General features: G+C 34.3%; 3 protein-coding genes across 7 annotated transcripts; 1 reads left to right on the top strand and 2 right to left on the bottom strand.

Annotated features, from left to right (window-relative positions):
• Window positions 1–291: 291 nt before the first annotated feature.
• Window positions 292–2534, top strand: IQD33 (IQ-domain 33). Of its 3 annotated transcripts, none has more exons than XM_022034423.2 (6): window positions 292–549; window positions 670–951; window positions 1220–1432; window positions 1566–1679; window positions 1752–2126; window positions 2196–2534. In XM_022034423.2, exons 1-6 carry the CDS (start codon window positions 475–477, stop codon window positions 2334–2336), a joined length of 1200 nt encoding a protein of 399 aa, XP_021890115.2. In that variant the 5' UTR covers window positions 292–474; the 3' UTR covers window positions 2337–2534. The 3 variants fall into 3 exon arrangements, with proteins under 3 accessions (XP_021890115.2, XP_021890117.2, XP_021890116.2); XM_022034425.2 differs by having other exon boundaries at window positions 298–549; window positions 2216–2534; XM_022034424.2 differs by having other exon boundaries at window positions 303–549; window positions 2232–2534.
• A 402-nt stretch (window positions 2535–2936) lies between these two features.
• On the bottom strand, window positions 2937–4632 carry LOC110808815 (eukaryotic translation initiation factor 1A). Of its 2 annotated transcripts, none has more exons than XM_022034426.2 (2): window positions 4478–4632; window positions 2937–3535 (listed from the first exon to the last, which is right to left on the bottom strand). In XM_022034426.2, the coding sequence occupies exon 2, from the start codon at window positions 3516–3518 to the stop codon at window positions 3081–3083; it is 438 nt and encodes a 145-aa protein (XP_021890118.2). In that variant the 5' UTR covers window positions 3519–3535; window positions 4478–4632; the 3' UTR covers window positions 2937–3080. The 2 variants fall into 2 exon arrangements, with proteins under 2 accessions (XP_021890118.2, XP_088071784.1); XM_088215658.1 differs by having other exon boundaries at window positions 2937–3532; window positions 4478–4625.
• A 1802-nt stretch (window positions 4633–6434) lies between these two features.
• LOC110808850 (golgin family A protein (DUF1664)) lies at window positions 6435–14095 on the bottom strand. Of its 2 annotated transcripts, XM_088215656.1 has the most exons (11): window positions 13896–14094; window positions 12498–12631; window positions 11794–11875; window positions 8980–9050; window positions 8764–8865; window positions 8561–8650; window positions 7455–7529; window positions 7318–7350; window positions 7135–7215; window positions 6880–6939; window positions 6435–6804 (listed from the first exon to the last, which is right to left on the bottom strand). In XM_088215656.1, the coding sequence occupies exons 1-11, from the start codon at window positions 13948–13950 to the stop codon at window positions 6619–6621; spliced, it is 969 nt and encodes a 322-aa protein (XP_088071782.1). In that variant the 5' UTR covers window positions 13951–14094; the 3' UTR covers window positions 6435–6618. The 2 variants fall into 2 exon arrangements, with proteins under 2 accessions (XP_088071782.1, XP_088071781.1); XM_088215655.1 differs by having other exon boundaries at window positions 7135–7350; window positions 13896–14095.
• Between the last annotated feature and the right edge of the window lie 157 nt (window positions 14096–14252).

Raw genomic sequence — 14252 nt, 5'->3', positions numbered from 1 at the left:
GATTAAATAATTTTAAGGATACTATTATTGGTTTATTTATTGAAAAATGTTTAGATCTTCATTAGCCAACCAAATTGCAGCAACCCAAGAGAGGAATAGAGGTAGCCCCGGGAAGAAGAAAACTTTTTGTGAAGCCAATCTGCTGCAAACCACGTGCAAAAAGTAATTAAAAAAGCAACTCTCCAATTTATATAATCTTTCACTTTAAAAGATTTATCAGTCCAGCTCTAAAGTTCTATTTACCCTGCACTTGATTTCTTTTTTTAACATGTGGATTAATTACGTTACGTTTTTTCTTTTTCTGTATCCTTATGATTATTTTGGATTATTATTATATATAAAATAAACCTTGTATTCTTTTCTATATACATATAAGTTCAGAGAATCTCAGTGCTGATCACTGATCATGGATGGTTTCTCGATATAATTGAGGGACAACCCTTTTGAGAATTCTGGGGTTCGGGATTTTCCCAGATGGGAATTACTGGAGAATTATTCAAGGGTGTCTTCTCTAGAAATCGCTCTGTCGGGTCTCATGAGATCAACAGTGTTTAGTCTCTTGAATCACATCTCTGTTTATCTGTTTTCTAGCTTTCTTGGAATTGTATTTCATAGCTTGAAGTGAAGAAGCTTTTCTTGTTAATTTTCTTTGTTTGCTGTAATTGTCAGGAGAGAAGCAATTTGGTGGAGAAGAGAAGGTGGAGCTCTGTGAGATCATATCTGTGTGGAGATGAATTTAATTCAGTTCTAGCAGAGGAGGATTCAGCTTCTATTAAGAGCTCTGAGGCTACTGTTACACAGCCTGCACCAGAAGAGTTGGTGGAAGAAGGAAACATCCTAAGGGAAGAAACAAATGATTACAAGAAAGATGAACAGCCAAAATCAATTTCTAAATTATTTAGGGAAGATGATGCTGCAATCATTATTCAGTCAGCATTTAGAGACTTTCTGGTTAGTCATTTACGTACCGCAAGAAATTCTGCAAACAAAAAGCACACAGTTTTAGTTTTCTACTATTTGTTTATGATGTTTTTGGATTTCAGAAGATTGAATACCAATAAAGAGAACCCCCATATATATATATATATATATTCATTATTTTAAGAGCTGAAGCGTGAAATTGATGCTGCCTAGAGCAATGAACTTTCTGAACAATCTACCTTATTTTGAATTGGAATTTTTCATCTTAAGATCTATACAATACGTACTTGATTTTCAGGCAAGGCGCCGGGTTTCAATCAACGAGATCCCGACAAAGGATGAAGAGCAGGAGGCTCTTGCTGGGACAGAAAGTCTTGGTAGGGAGTCTCTGGACACATCAATAGAAGCTCAAGCTGATAATTCCGTGAAAACTTTCTCTATTCCAGAAGAAAGCATTACCGCACATAACTGGCTGCAGCAAAAGTCCAGAGCTCATATTTTGAAGATAAAGGTAAACCAGAAAATAGCTTGAAGTTTTCTGCCATAACTTTTCAATGAGGTGAAGGAATGTATTTCAATGATTGAAGTGGCTCAGATTGAAGGAATGTTTAAGTAATCTTGTGTATAACATGAAAAAATGACAGAAAGACTGGGATGATAGCACAGTGAGTAGCAACATTTCAAAGATGAGAATTCGGAGCAGGCTAGAAGCAACAACCAGGCGGGAAAGAGCCCTCGCTTATGCCTTCTCACAACAGGTACAGCTAATATAGCTAAGAACATCAAAGTTTAGAGATGTACTAATAGAGAGTTGTTGAATTGGCTTGTAGCTAAGAATCTGTTCGAAGAAAAGGCAAACGAGGAACGAGAGTGAGCCTAACATGGGCTGGAGCTGGCTAGAGCGTTGGATGGCAACTCGAATTCCAGATAATTCTTCAGTTGAAAACAGCATAAACAATCAGATAGAACCAATTAAAAGTGATGCAAGATATCTTGTCAGGAAGAGACTTTCTGATGTTGCAGGGGAAGAAAAGGAGAGTTGTGGATCTAACGAGGTATCTGTCCAGTTTGATAGCATGTCGATAACTGCATCAAACGAGAAATATGGATGCAGACTGGCTAATAACAGGCTTAAGGCTCCAAGAAATATATCAAGACGAAAGACGGTACCAAGTTATCAGCTCAGGAAAGAGTCCATTGTTAAGGTAATCTTGTCCTTTCTTTACATTAAGGAAAGACCACCCATCAATTTATACCCTTGTGATTTTTGTTAGCTAGAATATTTCAATTATAGATCTCCACTGCGGCAGGCAAGTAAGAAAGATCTAACAAGGGAGACAGGAAAAGTAAAAAATTTCAAGCGCACCAAACTGGGAGACAAGAGAGAAACCAAATGCAGAGATGATGCTACATAATATTTTACCCGCTTCCACTATCAGCTGGACCATGGATCCAACAACAATCAGTATGTAAATCCGAGATGAAATGTTAACAAATAAGTTCCACCTTTACCACATATTTTAGTACTTGTTGCTAGGCGTGTGTAAAATCTTCCATTGAATCCCAGTGTAAATTTTACAAACAAAAAATAATAATAATTTGATTTCATCGAACCTACCTGTACCATTCGGATAGCATAACCGTGTGGCATAAATGAGCTGAGTCCACAAGAAACTGCACTTAATAAGGTCATGGACGTGAGAGCTAAAACGAAAGCCTACAAGCTATAATGACAAGTAGGAAAACAACTTATGCAACGAAAGATTAAGAATGAAGTAACATCACACAACTCCAGCTCATTTAACTCAGAGAAAAGATCTACTAAAAGTTGTCTTCCATGTAAGGACTAAGAATGAAGTATCATCAGAACAAGGATCCCAAATTCGTAGCATCAGGACAAGGAACCCGCAGACGACTTTGGGGGTGGCACAAAATATCTATATCTAATCTAATATAGTTTAGTATTTATTTAAGACAGCATGTATATATTAATTTCAGTATCACCCAGAGAAAACTTCAAAATATAAAAGCTGTGGAATTTTAATACGGGGGTGGTACATGAGACATGCAATCCTTATATAGGCTTTCAATAAAATCAACATCATAAAAGATCTCTTTGGAATTAAAGATACAATCCAAAATGAGTCAATTCACAAAACCTATATCTTATCAATATCTTCATCCTCAAACTCAATATAATCATCGCCAGCACCTTCATCCTCTTCATCAAGACCTCCAGCAATGCCCTCATTGAGACGAGTACTCTCTGGCAGCTCCCCATAGGCCTTTAGGAGCCTGGCTTCATCAGGCATGTACTTGAGGATCACATCAGCCTTGTCATCCTGATAGTCACGAAGCCCAACAAGTATAATATCACCAGCTGCAATCCAAACCTTCTTGTGCATCTTACCACGGATGTGGCAAAGACGTTTGGTTCCGTCAATACACATGGCCTCACATCTGCCATTACCAAGCATACGAAGCACTTGAGCATACTCCTGCCCATCTTCTTTAAAAACAAGCTCCCGCTTTTCATCATCTGCTTCGTTCTTTCCTCTCTTTCTATTCTTCCCTCCCTTTCCCTTATTCTTCGGCATGGTTTCTGATCTGGCTGCTGTCCCCAGTCAAAAAAAAAAAAAAAAAAAAGTTATTTGGCATAAACAAAACAAAAAAAAAAATTTAAGCTGAAAAATATTCAACTTTCAAACAATGAACTAAACAATTTGATTGAAAACTAGAATATTAACACGGTTAAGGCACAGAACTGAACTAATTTGGATCTTTATCCAGAGATCACATGGATGGAAAACCCATTTATGCAAAGAAATAAATTTCGAAAAGTTGCATATAAATCAACTTTACAAGGAAAAAAAATAGAAACCTCATTAAGAATGATTGCTGAACAAAATTCAAATGACCAAAGCTTAAGTTTCAACAAAAAACCCGTGAAGAAATATTCCATTTATTTTGAAGAATTAATACTAAAATTTTCCAGAAGACAGTTTCCCCCAACCAAGCCAAGCTTAACACTAAAAGACAGAAGATATAGATATAACCCATGTAAATAAGGTGGTTACTGACAGAATATGAAAAATTCTGCATCATAAAACATGAACTGATTAACGATTCTTCCATAAGATCAGGGAAAACTACAGCTGACGTAAGCATTTATTTAAAGTATTTTCCCTCGTTTTATAACAAATTCTCTTCAAACTCAAATTTTAAAAATCGGAAGAAAAACAGAGGCCTTTAACCTGAAATTCAGTTCAGAAACTAAAACTGCAAGAGCATGCATATCGAGCTAGAATCACACGTGCTAACAAAAAATTAATTGGTATACAGAAAATTAACCAGCGGAAAAATCAATAGATTAATAAACAGACTATTAACATAACCAAATATTTTATCGAACGGGAAACAAACGATCTCTTCTAACATAACAAGATCAACCGGTGGATCACAAAAGATAGTCGTAATCAGAAGCGACGAAGATACAATAAAATTTCCGCAAAGCAAACTAATTATCAGTAAAGATTTCCAAAACAAGAAGAAATACCTTCTTTGCTTAGAGGCGAAGACGATCAGAAATCGGTGGAAATCAATCTGATGCTCGTGGTAAGATATCCTAACCCTAGCTTCTTTTTGTATCCTTCATTGACAAATAGCGGGGACCGACTCGGGTTTTATTTGGTCTGAGCCGACATAGGAAAAGCTCAGCCCAATTGTCGGCAACTTGTGTTGTCAGGCTCCGTGGCCCAGCCCACTACTTGTCTTATTAGATCTTTCGTGAAAGAAGTTAAAAATAAATAAATAAATAATAAATAAAATGAGTATAAGATTGAGACTGGATCATTGAAAAGAATTTTATTTTCTCTATTACAAAATAACTACAATATATCTATATGATTTAATCTGGACATAAAAAGTTGCCGAAAGAAATTTGATTATGTTTACCAAAATCCACTTAATACAATCATAACACAAAATGGTCGATTTACAAAATCAAAAATTCATTATGTTAAATAAATAAAAATATTTACAAAAACAGTAAAAAAAATAAATAAATTAGAAAGATAAATATAAAAGAAAATTAAAATGTTAATTCATGATATATATATATTTTTATTAAATAATACAAAACAAAATTCATGAATCTCTATTATTTCGTTTCCTTTGCAATGATTCCAAAGTTGAAGAAGATGCCAAAAGAATTGTTATTTACAGATGGAGAAAAGGAATATGGTTTTTGAAGTGGATGGATTGCTTTGAATTTGATTCCACAAGACTCTTCTTATTTGCCCTTTGTTTGCTTTGCCAAACTTGAAGAATCATGGTTTAATATAATTGGCCTAATTCAAAATTTAATTTTATATAATAGGAACAGAATTATGATATTGAGAATAACATTATCTTCCGGTAAATACGAAAACAGATTAATTATTATAAATTTATAAAATCGATAAAATTAATTTAGGTATGCATCAAATATATAAATTATTAAAAATTTTGTTTGATTTTTTTTCAACATTTTATTAATTTGATGCAATCAAAATTTTAATTTTGAAGTGTTACCTAACCAAAGCCCAATTAGTCAGAGTTCCCTTAATCTAATCATTCCACTTGTGAGTAACCATGAATCAACAAAGTTCTTTTAACTTTAAACCAAGTCACTTTTATTTTCCGAAAATGATGTTTCTGGAAGAGAGGAGAAAAAAAAAAAAAAAAACCTAAATTTATTAAAGGGTTTTTGAATTAAGCTGTCCTCTTTTTTATTTTTTATTTTTTTTATTGCCTTCAGAGGAAGTTGTAACCTTCAAATCTCCCACTCTTTTCGTAGAGAGAAGGGGAACATAACACCACAGGTCATTCCATCAAAAAGAGAAAAAAAAAAAAAAAAAATCTACCTCCATCATCAAACTTGCACTTAACTTCATTTTTAAGTTTATTTCCAAATCTCTAAAGATCTATATTATAGGAGGAAGATCCTAAAGATATTGTTTCAACATCGAAATCCTAATAAATTTCCGAGATTTCAAGAAATTTGAGAATACCACACATTTGATTTCTTGAACTACTTGCAAGTAAAGATGCCACAATATATGACCAAGATCCTCAAGCATTTGCTTGGACATCTAAATTCCAATAACTTTATAAGATTTCAAGCATATTGAGCATTGCACACTAGATTTTGAACGATTTCATATCTGCAAATTACGAATGAAACTGCTACATTTCACATATCTTTGACGACAAATCATTATCAAGTACAGTCTTGGAAGGGCAGGACTATGTGGTGCCACTAGTGGCACAATATCTACAAGTTAGCAATCATTCAAGTCCAATCTCTGAATGTCCATCAGAGCTAACAAAAAAAGGTACAGTTCTTGAGTAGAGTATATGACTCTACAAAGTAAAAAGAATAAGAGTGCTTTCTGTATGTCCATTAGAACTGACCGAAAAAGTTTACAAGGAGTAGATTGCATGAATCTACAATGTCAAAACACAAAGAGCACTTTATCCTGGAAAGACATGATATTGCAAAATTATACAGTCAATATGTTTTCCTCTTTATGGCTGAGGAAATGGATCTTGAATCACTTTTTTTACAGTAAAACAAGTGGAGACATGGAACGAATGTAAAAAGAAAAAAAAGGTTCCATGCAAAAAAAATTGATAACAGTTGAAGGCAATAAAAAATCATAATGCAGGTCCCATGATATCACGGACCCAAGAAATACCAACTGGATACGACCTATGTATTTTTGTTTTTATATTGGGGAGCTTCTCCCCAGAAACATTGTCCAGATCATTTTTCTTTTTGCTCATTGTCAGTTGTTTATCAATTTCAATTGACTCTTTAGTTTCTGCTATGAATTGGAGGCCCTGAAATTTATTATAGGACTATGTTATTGGAGAATAGAAGGGTAAGAGTTAGGGAAAATGTGATTCATGATCTACCTTGAGCGATTTCTCCCCTTGTGTCCCCGCTGAATCAATGGTTGGCTTTGAACCAACATCCTGACAAGTACAGCAAAAAACCCTAATTAATATGGAGGGAAAACAGTGATTTAATTATCTCCTGTCAAACAAAAAGGACTGCTATAATCAAGAGTTCATAAAATGTGTAACATGAAATCATCAAACCATGTAAAATTTTTCAAGCATGGAAGAAGACAAAATCAAAAGAAAATGAATACATATAGGTTCTCAGACCTGAAAAAGTTTTGTATTTATCCCATCTTTGACGCCTCCAGCAATGTGGCATAGGTACCATAGACCTGAGTTAGTCACATCCTGTACAGTGTTGAAAGTAATGGAAGAAAACAACAACTCAAAATTTTGAAGAGATTGCATATAACAAAACATGACTACTTTAATAATGGGCAAAGATATAACCTGTTTGCCTTCGAGAAGCTCAATCTTCCCTTCCTATTTAATACAGTAAGAAAAAAAAAACATCAGCAAGGCAACAATATAATGCTACTTTTACATGCTACAGATGAATTGAAAATATAAAGAAAAATGCATCTTACAAGACCAGATACTAATTGGTGAATTGTTTCAACATCAAGGCCAATTTGAGAAAGGCTCGACTTCATCTCATTTACCTGCATCAAAACAATATTGCATGTTCGCACAAGCATGATCAGTAAAATACCCACAATGATAGCCTATAATTTATTGCAGACTAAGTGCATATAGAACAAGGGATATCTCTCTGATAGGAGGTAGATGAACTAAATTTTATGTCATATTCACCTTGTATCCAAATGGAAAAACTTAGAAACAAGAAAAAAGTTTTATCTATTTGCTCTACTTGGTTACACCATAACAAGGGTGGGTCATCCATTGTCAATTGCAAAACTTTTCTTCTAACACAACTTTGACAATAACTACTTAAATAATTATTGACAGATATTAAGGTTATATTTGGAACAAATCCAAATTCTTTTTAGAATTTATTTACAAGTTTACAGTTATTTTAATTATAAGATAATGAGAAAGTACTGTTTAAGTGATAAAAATTGAGTTCATATAGAACTCCATGTGGAACTGAAAAAATACTGATGAAATTTAGGTTATGTTGGCCTAATTCCTCATGAATTTCAAATATACTTAATATTTTTATGATCATACTACAATTGACACTCAGATGGTTAAACTATGTATGGATGAGCAAATGAATTCCATATCATTCTTTAATTTGTTCTGAACATAGCCTAAAGAAACAGAAGACTGATATCAAATTTTGGTGAATGAAAACATACATTTGAACCTATTTTTTAGATAATGTCAAAAGAGAAAAATAATGATCAGGGAAAAGAAACAGCTGGTCTCTTGATGAATACTGAGAAATTTTATGAACCAAATCCATCATTTTGGAGGGAAAATATAAGGACACAATCAAATGAACCTACTAGAATGATCTTTGATTTCACTTAGTCCAGTCCCAACTTTTCTTTTTTACTTTTATAATATTTAATTCTAAACTACTACCATGCAACAGGAAGCTACATGGTACATGATTGTGGGAAGAAGCTATTTGAGTCTGCGCTGGGATCATTCACTTGAGTAAAACAGAGAACTTATCCATTAGTTAAAGTAGGTATTTAACGTAAGAGGAAATGATTTTCTTTACATTATTAGCAATCAACTTAGATGTTTCATGCTGCTCCTCCACCTTCCAGTCCAGAGTTTCCAATCTCTTTGAGAGATGTCTCTTTGTTGACTGCATGAATAGATAGTAGAGTGGAATCAAACTTTTTTCAAACTGCCGAGAGGAAAGAGTGGCTAAAATATGAAAGAATTAAGTCACATATAAGAAAAAAAAATCCTGCTTACTGCCAATGTTTCTGATACGTGCTCTAATTGTTTTGACACGGTTGCAACAGCATTAGCCATATTACTCTTTGTTACAAACATTACATCAGAAAATGACCAACCCTGCAAATTAGAGAAGTAGAGAGTAAATGAAAAAAACAGCAGCTTGCATATGCTTTCAAGCATAATGCCAAAAGCTATTCCGACTGAAGAAGGTTTAGCTTTGAATAAAATTACCTTCCACCACATGTAACAATATCCCATAGCTCCAAGAGCGGCAGCTGGCACTAGATAAGAAGAAAAGCTCCCTGTTCACATGCAAATGTATAAAAGTATGGAATGAGGGTAAGGAGTTGACAATGCCAATAGGATCATTTAGTCAAACTGATTGTAATTCTGATATGAAACATAAGCCTTGAAAGTTCAGAGACGAAAGTAAGTTGTCAATGCCAATAGAATTATTTACTTAGCTACAATGTGTTTATACTAGTATATCTGGCTTCCCTAACAGTACAAAAATAAACATAAGATCACAGAGCTCTTAATATCTGACCTACTAAATTAAAAGGAAACATTTTTAAATGTAGGAAATATATGTAAATGTGCAAAAAGTTCCAGTTTACATTTCAGGATGCTCCGTGTTTTTACTGTCTCTCAGAAAAATTACCGTGTTGATTAGCATACTTTTCCTTCAGCATGGTAACGACCAACTTATGCTTTCACACTGATTGATGCACCAGTAAATTACAATTGATTCTTAAAATCAATCATAAGTGTTTTTATGCAAGACCTTCCATTCAATACCTTCCATCAGCAGCTAGTTTTGCAACTTCCCTTCCGAACTCAAATCTAAAACATTCAGAGATTTACTGACACATGATTTGTTTTCTTTGCAGCACAGGATGACCAAGAGAGAACGTTCGGGTTAGAAAGGAATGGCTGAAATCCTGAAGCTAGGAGTACCATGAGCCACAGGAGTTTCTCAAAAGCATCTCTCAACTCTATGATCTTCTGATTCATTTTACCCTTTGAAATTGATGGCTCCAGAGTTTTGTTTTAGGAAGACACCTCGATTGTCGACTTTCCCCTTGCTAGCCTTCTTCCATGTCTTCGTAACTTTTGGTTGCTCCACAATGTCCCTATCTATCACTTCATTAATCAACTTGATGGGCACATCTTTTGAAATTTGTTCTTTCTTAGCAATTTAAACAACTGAGTCAGATGATATACTTTTCCTTCATATCCTTGAGCCTTTAATAGTCTTTCCACACCCCGGTAACAGAATTTGTACCTCGGATTCTTCGAGCGTGTACACGTTAAGGTTCCTCTTTAATCATCTTATTCATAACTCTACTTGTCTCAGTGAAAATTTGACCAGTACTTTTTTGAAGGCTAAAGTTCTCTAGGGTAAAGGTTTTTATTTGGACAACTTTTCTTAATAGGCTCAACACATGCATGTCTACAGTCCCAACTGTGCTCTCTTCCCAGATGTGTGTTATGTGTTTCAAAGAGAGTGAGGGTATTTTTCATCTCTTCTGCATTATGAGGTGCCTTGGCGATTTCAATCTACACTTTTCGAAACTTTTGGCATCATGAAATTTAAAACTTCTTTCTGCAGCAAGCTCTTCTTCTTCTTAAATCATTTCTTTTCTTCCCTTAGTTCTTCCCAGGTCAGGCAGGTACCTGACAATACCCATAAACTAACAAGAGGCAATTTTTCCAAGATGCACTAGCTTCCTTCTTGCTCCAACTCTACCTTTTATAGCTGAGAAGTAATTACTTGAAAATAATTTCTAACTAGCCAGACAAACCTAACCACTATAGTTGGGTCCTGACAGTATCATGGTTGGAGCAACAATAAACTCTTCTAGAATTAATACTTCTCTTTCTTTTCTTGGGACAGAATGGTTTTTGTGCGCCAAGGCTCATTCTTTAAGGATGTTTGTTGAGCTATCTTGCAAAAAGGATTGGGTTGCATTTTATACCAATTTTATAAGATTGTTTTTTCATCCTTTTTTGGCTTAGGAGGATTTCTTACATTCTCCCAGCAGGCCAAAATTGGAAAAACAAATTTAAAGATAAGTTGGCTCAATTGAGTTCTATAGGTTAAAGGACAAATTAGTTGAAGTACAGTCGAAATCTTAACACTTTTGGTTGAGCTTGGGATTGTGAGATGCGTCCTTTATACCGAGATTTACGGCACAGGCACAAAATCCTGGTTGAAACCCTTTAGAACAATGGATAGACCTCCATGATAATTATATTGGTGGAGAAGATTGCACTGAAGCACTAAAGATTAACAGGCAATAATTACCTCAGGGTTGAGAAGAAAAGAGGAGAAAGTCATCTAATTTAAGTTTTATAGCACCTGTAGCTTTTTAAATAAAAATAAAAAAAGGGATGGGACCTATTAGTCTGTCACTTCAATCGAGTGCTACTATAGGAATACTATTGGCTAAGGGATACTTGATTTGATTACTGTTCTTATAGTGACCCCATGAAAACAGATCCAAACATTACTCCAAGCAAAATCTAATTTAAGAAAAAAGATAAAACCATGTAAAATCTCCAACAAAAGTTTCTGTAATAGTCTCAACAAAGACATTGCATGATTCTTTTAACTTCTCCAGAGAAGGATGCTACTTGGCTCATTTATTGATCTGGGTCTAATAGACCCCTTTTTCTTTCTTCAATGAAAGGGAAAAATGTGAATTATATTGTAGAGCTGTTTACTTTGGCTTTTTCTGATTATTGGAATCTTCTTACATAAACTCATACTGTGACTAGCGTTTAATGTTGGAGAGTAAACTAACTTCAAAATGGGAAAAAATACTTGGTAAAGCACAGCTTCTAATATCACTCCTGCATTGCTTTTTTTTTTTAATTTTAAAGTCTGACTTGTACATGATATTTCCAAATTTTTTCCTTTGTTTAAGAGAATTGATCAAAGATTTCTTAACCTCCTATTGGAAGCATTGGTTGTGGTCCACTAGGCCACCTAAGAGATATAAAATACCTACAGTTAGAAAAAGAAGAATTTCATATACATACCACTAGAGGCAGAATTCCCATTAAAGATGGTTACTGGATTGGACAATGTTAATTCTTTGATCTCTTGTGCCAGTTGTCGAACCTGAAGGTAAATGGAGGAAAAACATATCCCAGAAATAAATATGACCTTCATGGAGTGACATTGTTAGTTTTTGTAATAGAACTGTTAAATAGGAGGCTCTCAGTATAGATAACATTCTGACTTCATCAGTTTTCTGATTATCAACTTTGTTTCCAATTTCTTTTTTCTCTAAAAAAGTTATAGCAGCACTCAGTGCCACAATTTTTTCTGAAACAGCAAGAACACTCTAGGCAAGGGGTCAACAACGGTAGATAACCCTTACCCAGATCAATATTCTTATAACACGCCCCACCAACTGAAGAGACTATTCATCACAAAACTTAGTTAATGTTGAAGTCTAGACAAAAAAGACGCTTCTGAAGGCTTTTTATTTTGACCTTCCGGATACTCTCCCAAGGAAAGAAAGCCTCACCACCTAAAAGATTACGCCAAGCACTATAGCAAGTTAATACCTTACTGTTTGTTTGAGGAAGGCTAGTATTAAAGTTATCCTTCCTAAACTTTGAGCCTCATGGTGATTGAAAGATCCAATAAAGTGAGGCTGCAAGTCACATTTCCATTGCCCTCTATTCAAAAGCTAAATGTTGTGAAGAAACTGAAGCCAGTAAGTAATTTGCCATACCTGAGCTGCAATTAGCGCAGTATCATATTTATGGGATGAGACTCCAACTTCATCCACGCCCCCAAGTAATTCTTGAAGCTGGGAAATGAGCTCAGACAATCGCCCGCTCCTCAATACAATTGAGCCAGTCAAACCTGAAATTTCAATAGAATAGAAAAACAAAAAAGAAATTCAAGAACCATGAAAAATGAGAATTGGAGCATGTGCCTGACTTCCATAGAGAAAAATGATCAAACGCATTATTCATGCATGTGCCCACAAGCATGATTACATGTTTACATGCATAAATGAGAGATATATGTGTACCTATGCATACACATTCATATCTGAATATCATGAGTAGTAATACAACATAAAGAACCCGAAACAAGGAGCAGGATAAAATACTGTCCAAACAGCAGCCCAGAAACTGTGGGGAAGAAAAGCAGACTGTATCTTTAAAGGTTATGACACCATTATAGCAACTACCTAAGCCCTAAAATAAAGGATTTGGGAAAAAGAAAAAAGCAACTTATTGTTCTAGTCTGTAAATTATAGACCACATTACCATTGGATTGCAAAATATTGTTTTAATTCCAAAAACTCACAAAACTATTTCATACAAGTTTTTAAAAAACTGTCAAATTTTATGTAAGTTTTTCTGTCTGCCTAACATTTTCTTTGAATATTAGACGCTAGAATAACTAAAGATCAATTACCTTTTTTTGAAATAAAGTAGGGATCAATTACCTTAAGAAAAAGAAATACAATGAAATTACATTATTTACAGAATGCATATTATAATAACAGAATATTTGGAAGAAGAAGACGCCCAGAAGAACAAGTTTTTGTATTTTTTTCCTATTTTTGGGATTCTGATTCATGATTAATAGAGTTTTATATTTTAAATCATTTTTTTGGACTTTAAGAATTTTGTAGTTTCTGTAAACAAATTCATAAAATTCACATTTTGAGAGAATTTGTAAGTTCCTGTAACAAACCGTGAAAAAAAAAATCCTGGACTCATTTATAATGGTTGGATGATTAAAATAGTAATTCATCACGCTATTGTGGAGAAATAACAGCGAGCTTAGATCAAATTTCTATAGCAGAACTGATCACCGCAAGAAGAAGCAGTATTGCTCAAAACGTAGCGCTGTTTATTCGGATGAAAATTGCATAAACACCATCTATTTCAACTTAATTAAGTCAAGATCACAAAGTACATCGGTTCAATTAAGTACTCCCAGTATAGCAGCAGTTATAAAAAAAAATTAAGTAACAATTCAACAAATTTAATCAATAGAAATTTCTTAAGAAAAATCTAAGAAACTAGAAAATTGAACCAGATTCAATTCAAGTGTTTTAATCAAGTGATAAATAACTTTTGAGAGGCCGGAGAGAAAAGAGAGAAGAGACCTGCTCCAACGAGGATGAGAACTTTTGAGGTGGAGACTCCAGCTTGTAAAGCCATCGTTTTGGGGAGTCGCCGGCGCTTTGAGGTTCAGCCGTCGGCTTCTGGTGCGTTCTGCGACTTTTCACCTCGAAGGATGATTATTTGGAAGACGTTGGCTGGTTGATTGAATTCGACCGTAAGTAAAAGAAGAAAATAGATAATACAAATATCAATTTTTATAATTAGGAATTAAGGTTTGCAACAACAAAAAAAAAAAAAACTTGTATCCTCTTGTTTTTTTCTTTCCTTTGAGTTTGAAGTAAAAGGTTAAAAAAAGGTCAACATGAAAAAATTACATGTTTAACTTATTTACTGATATA

The sequence above is a fragment of the Carica papaya genome, chromosome 3, assembly GCF_054855325.1.
Source record: "Carica papaya isolate Zhongbai chromosome 3, ASM5485532v1, whole genome shotgun sequence".
Lineage (NCBI taxonomy): Eukaryota > Viridiplantae > Streptophyta > Magnoliopsida > Brassicales > Caricaceae > Carica > Carica papaya.
Note: the sequence above shows the minus strand (reverse complement) of the source record. Positions and strands in the feature narration are given on the sequence as shown.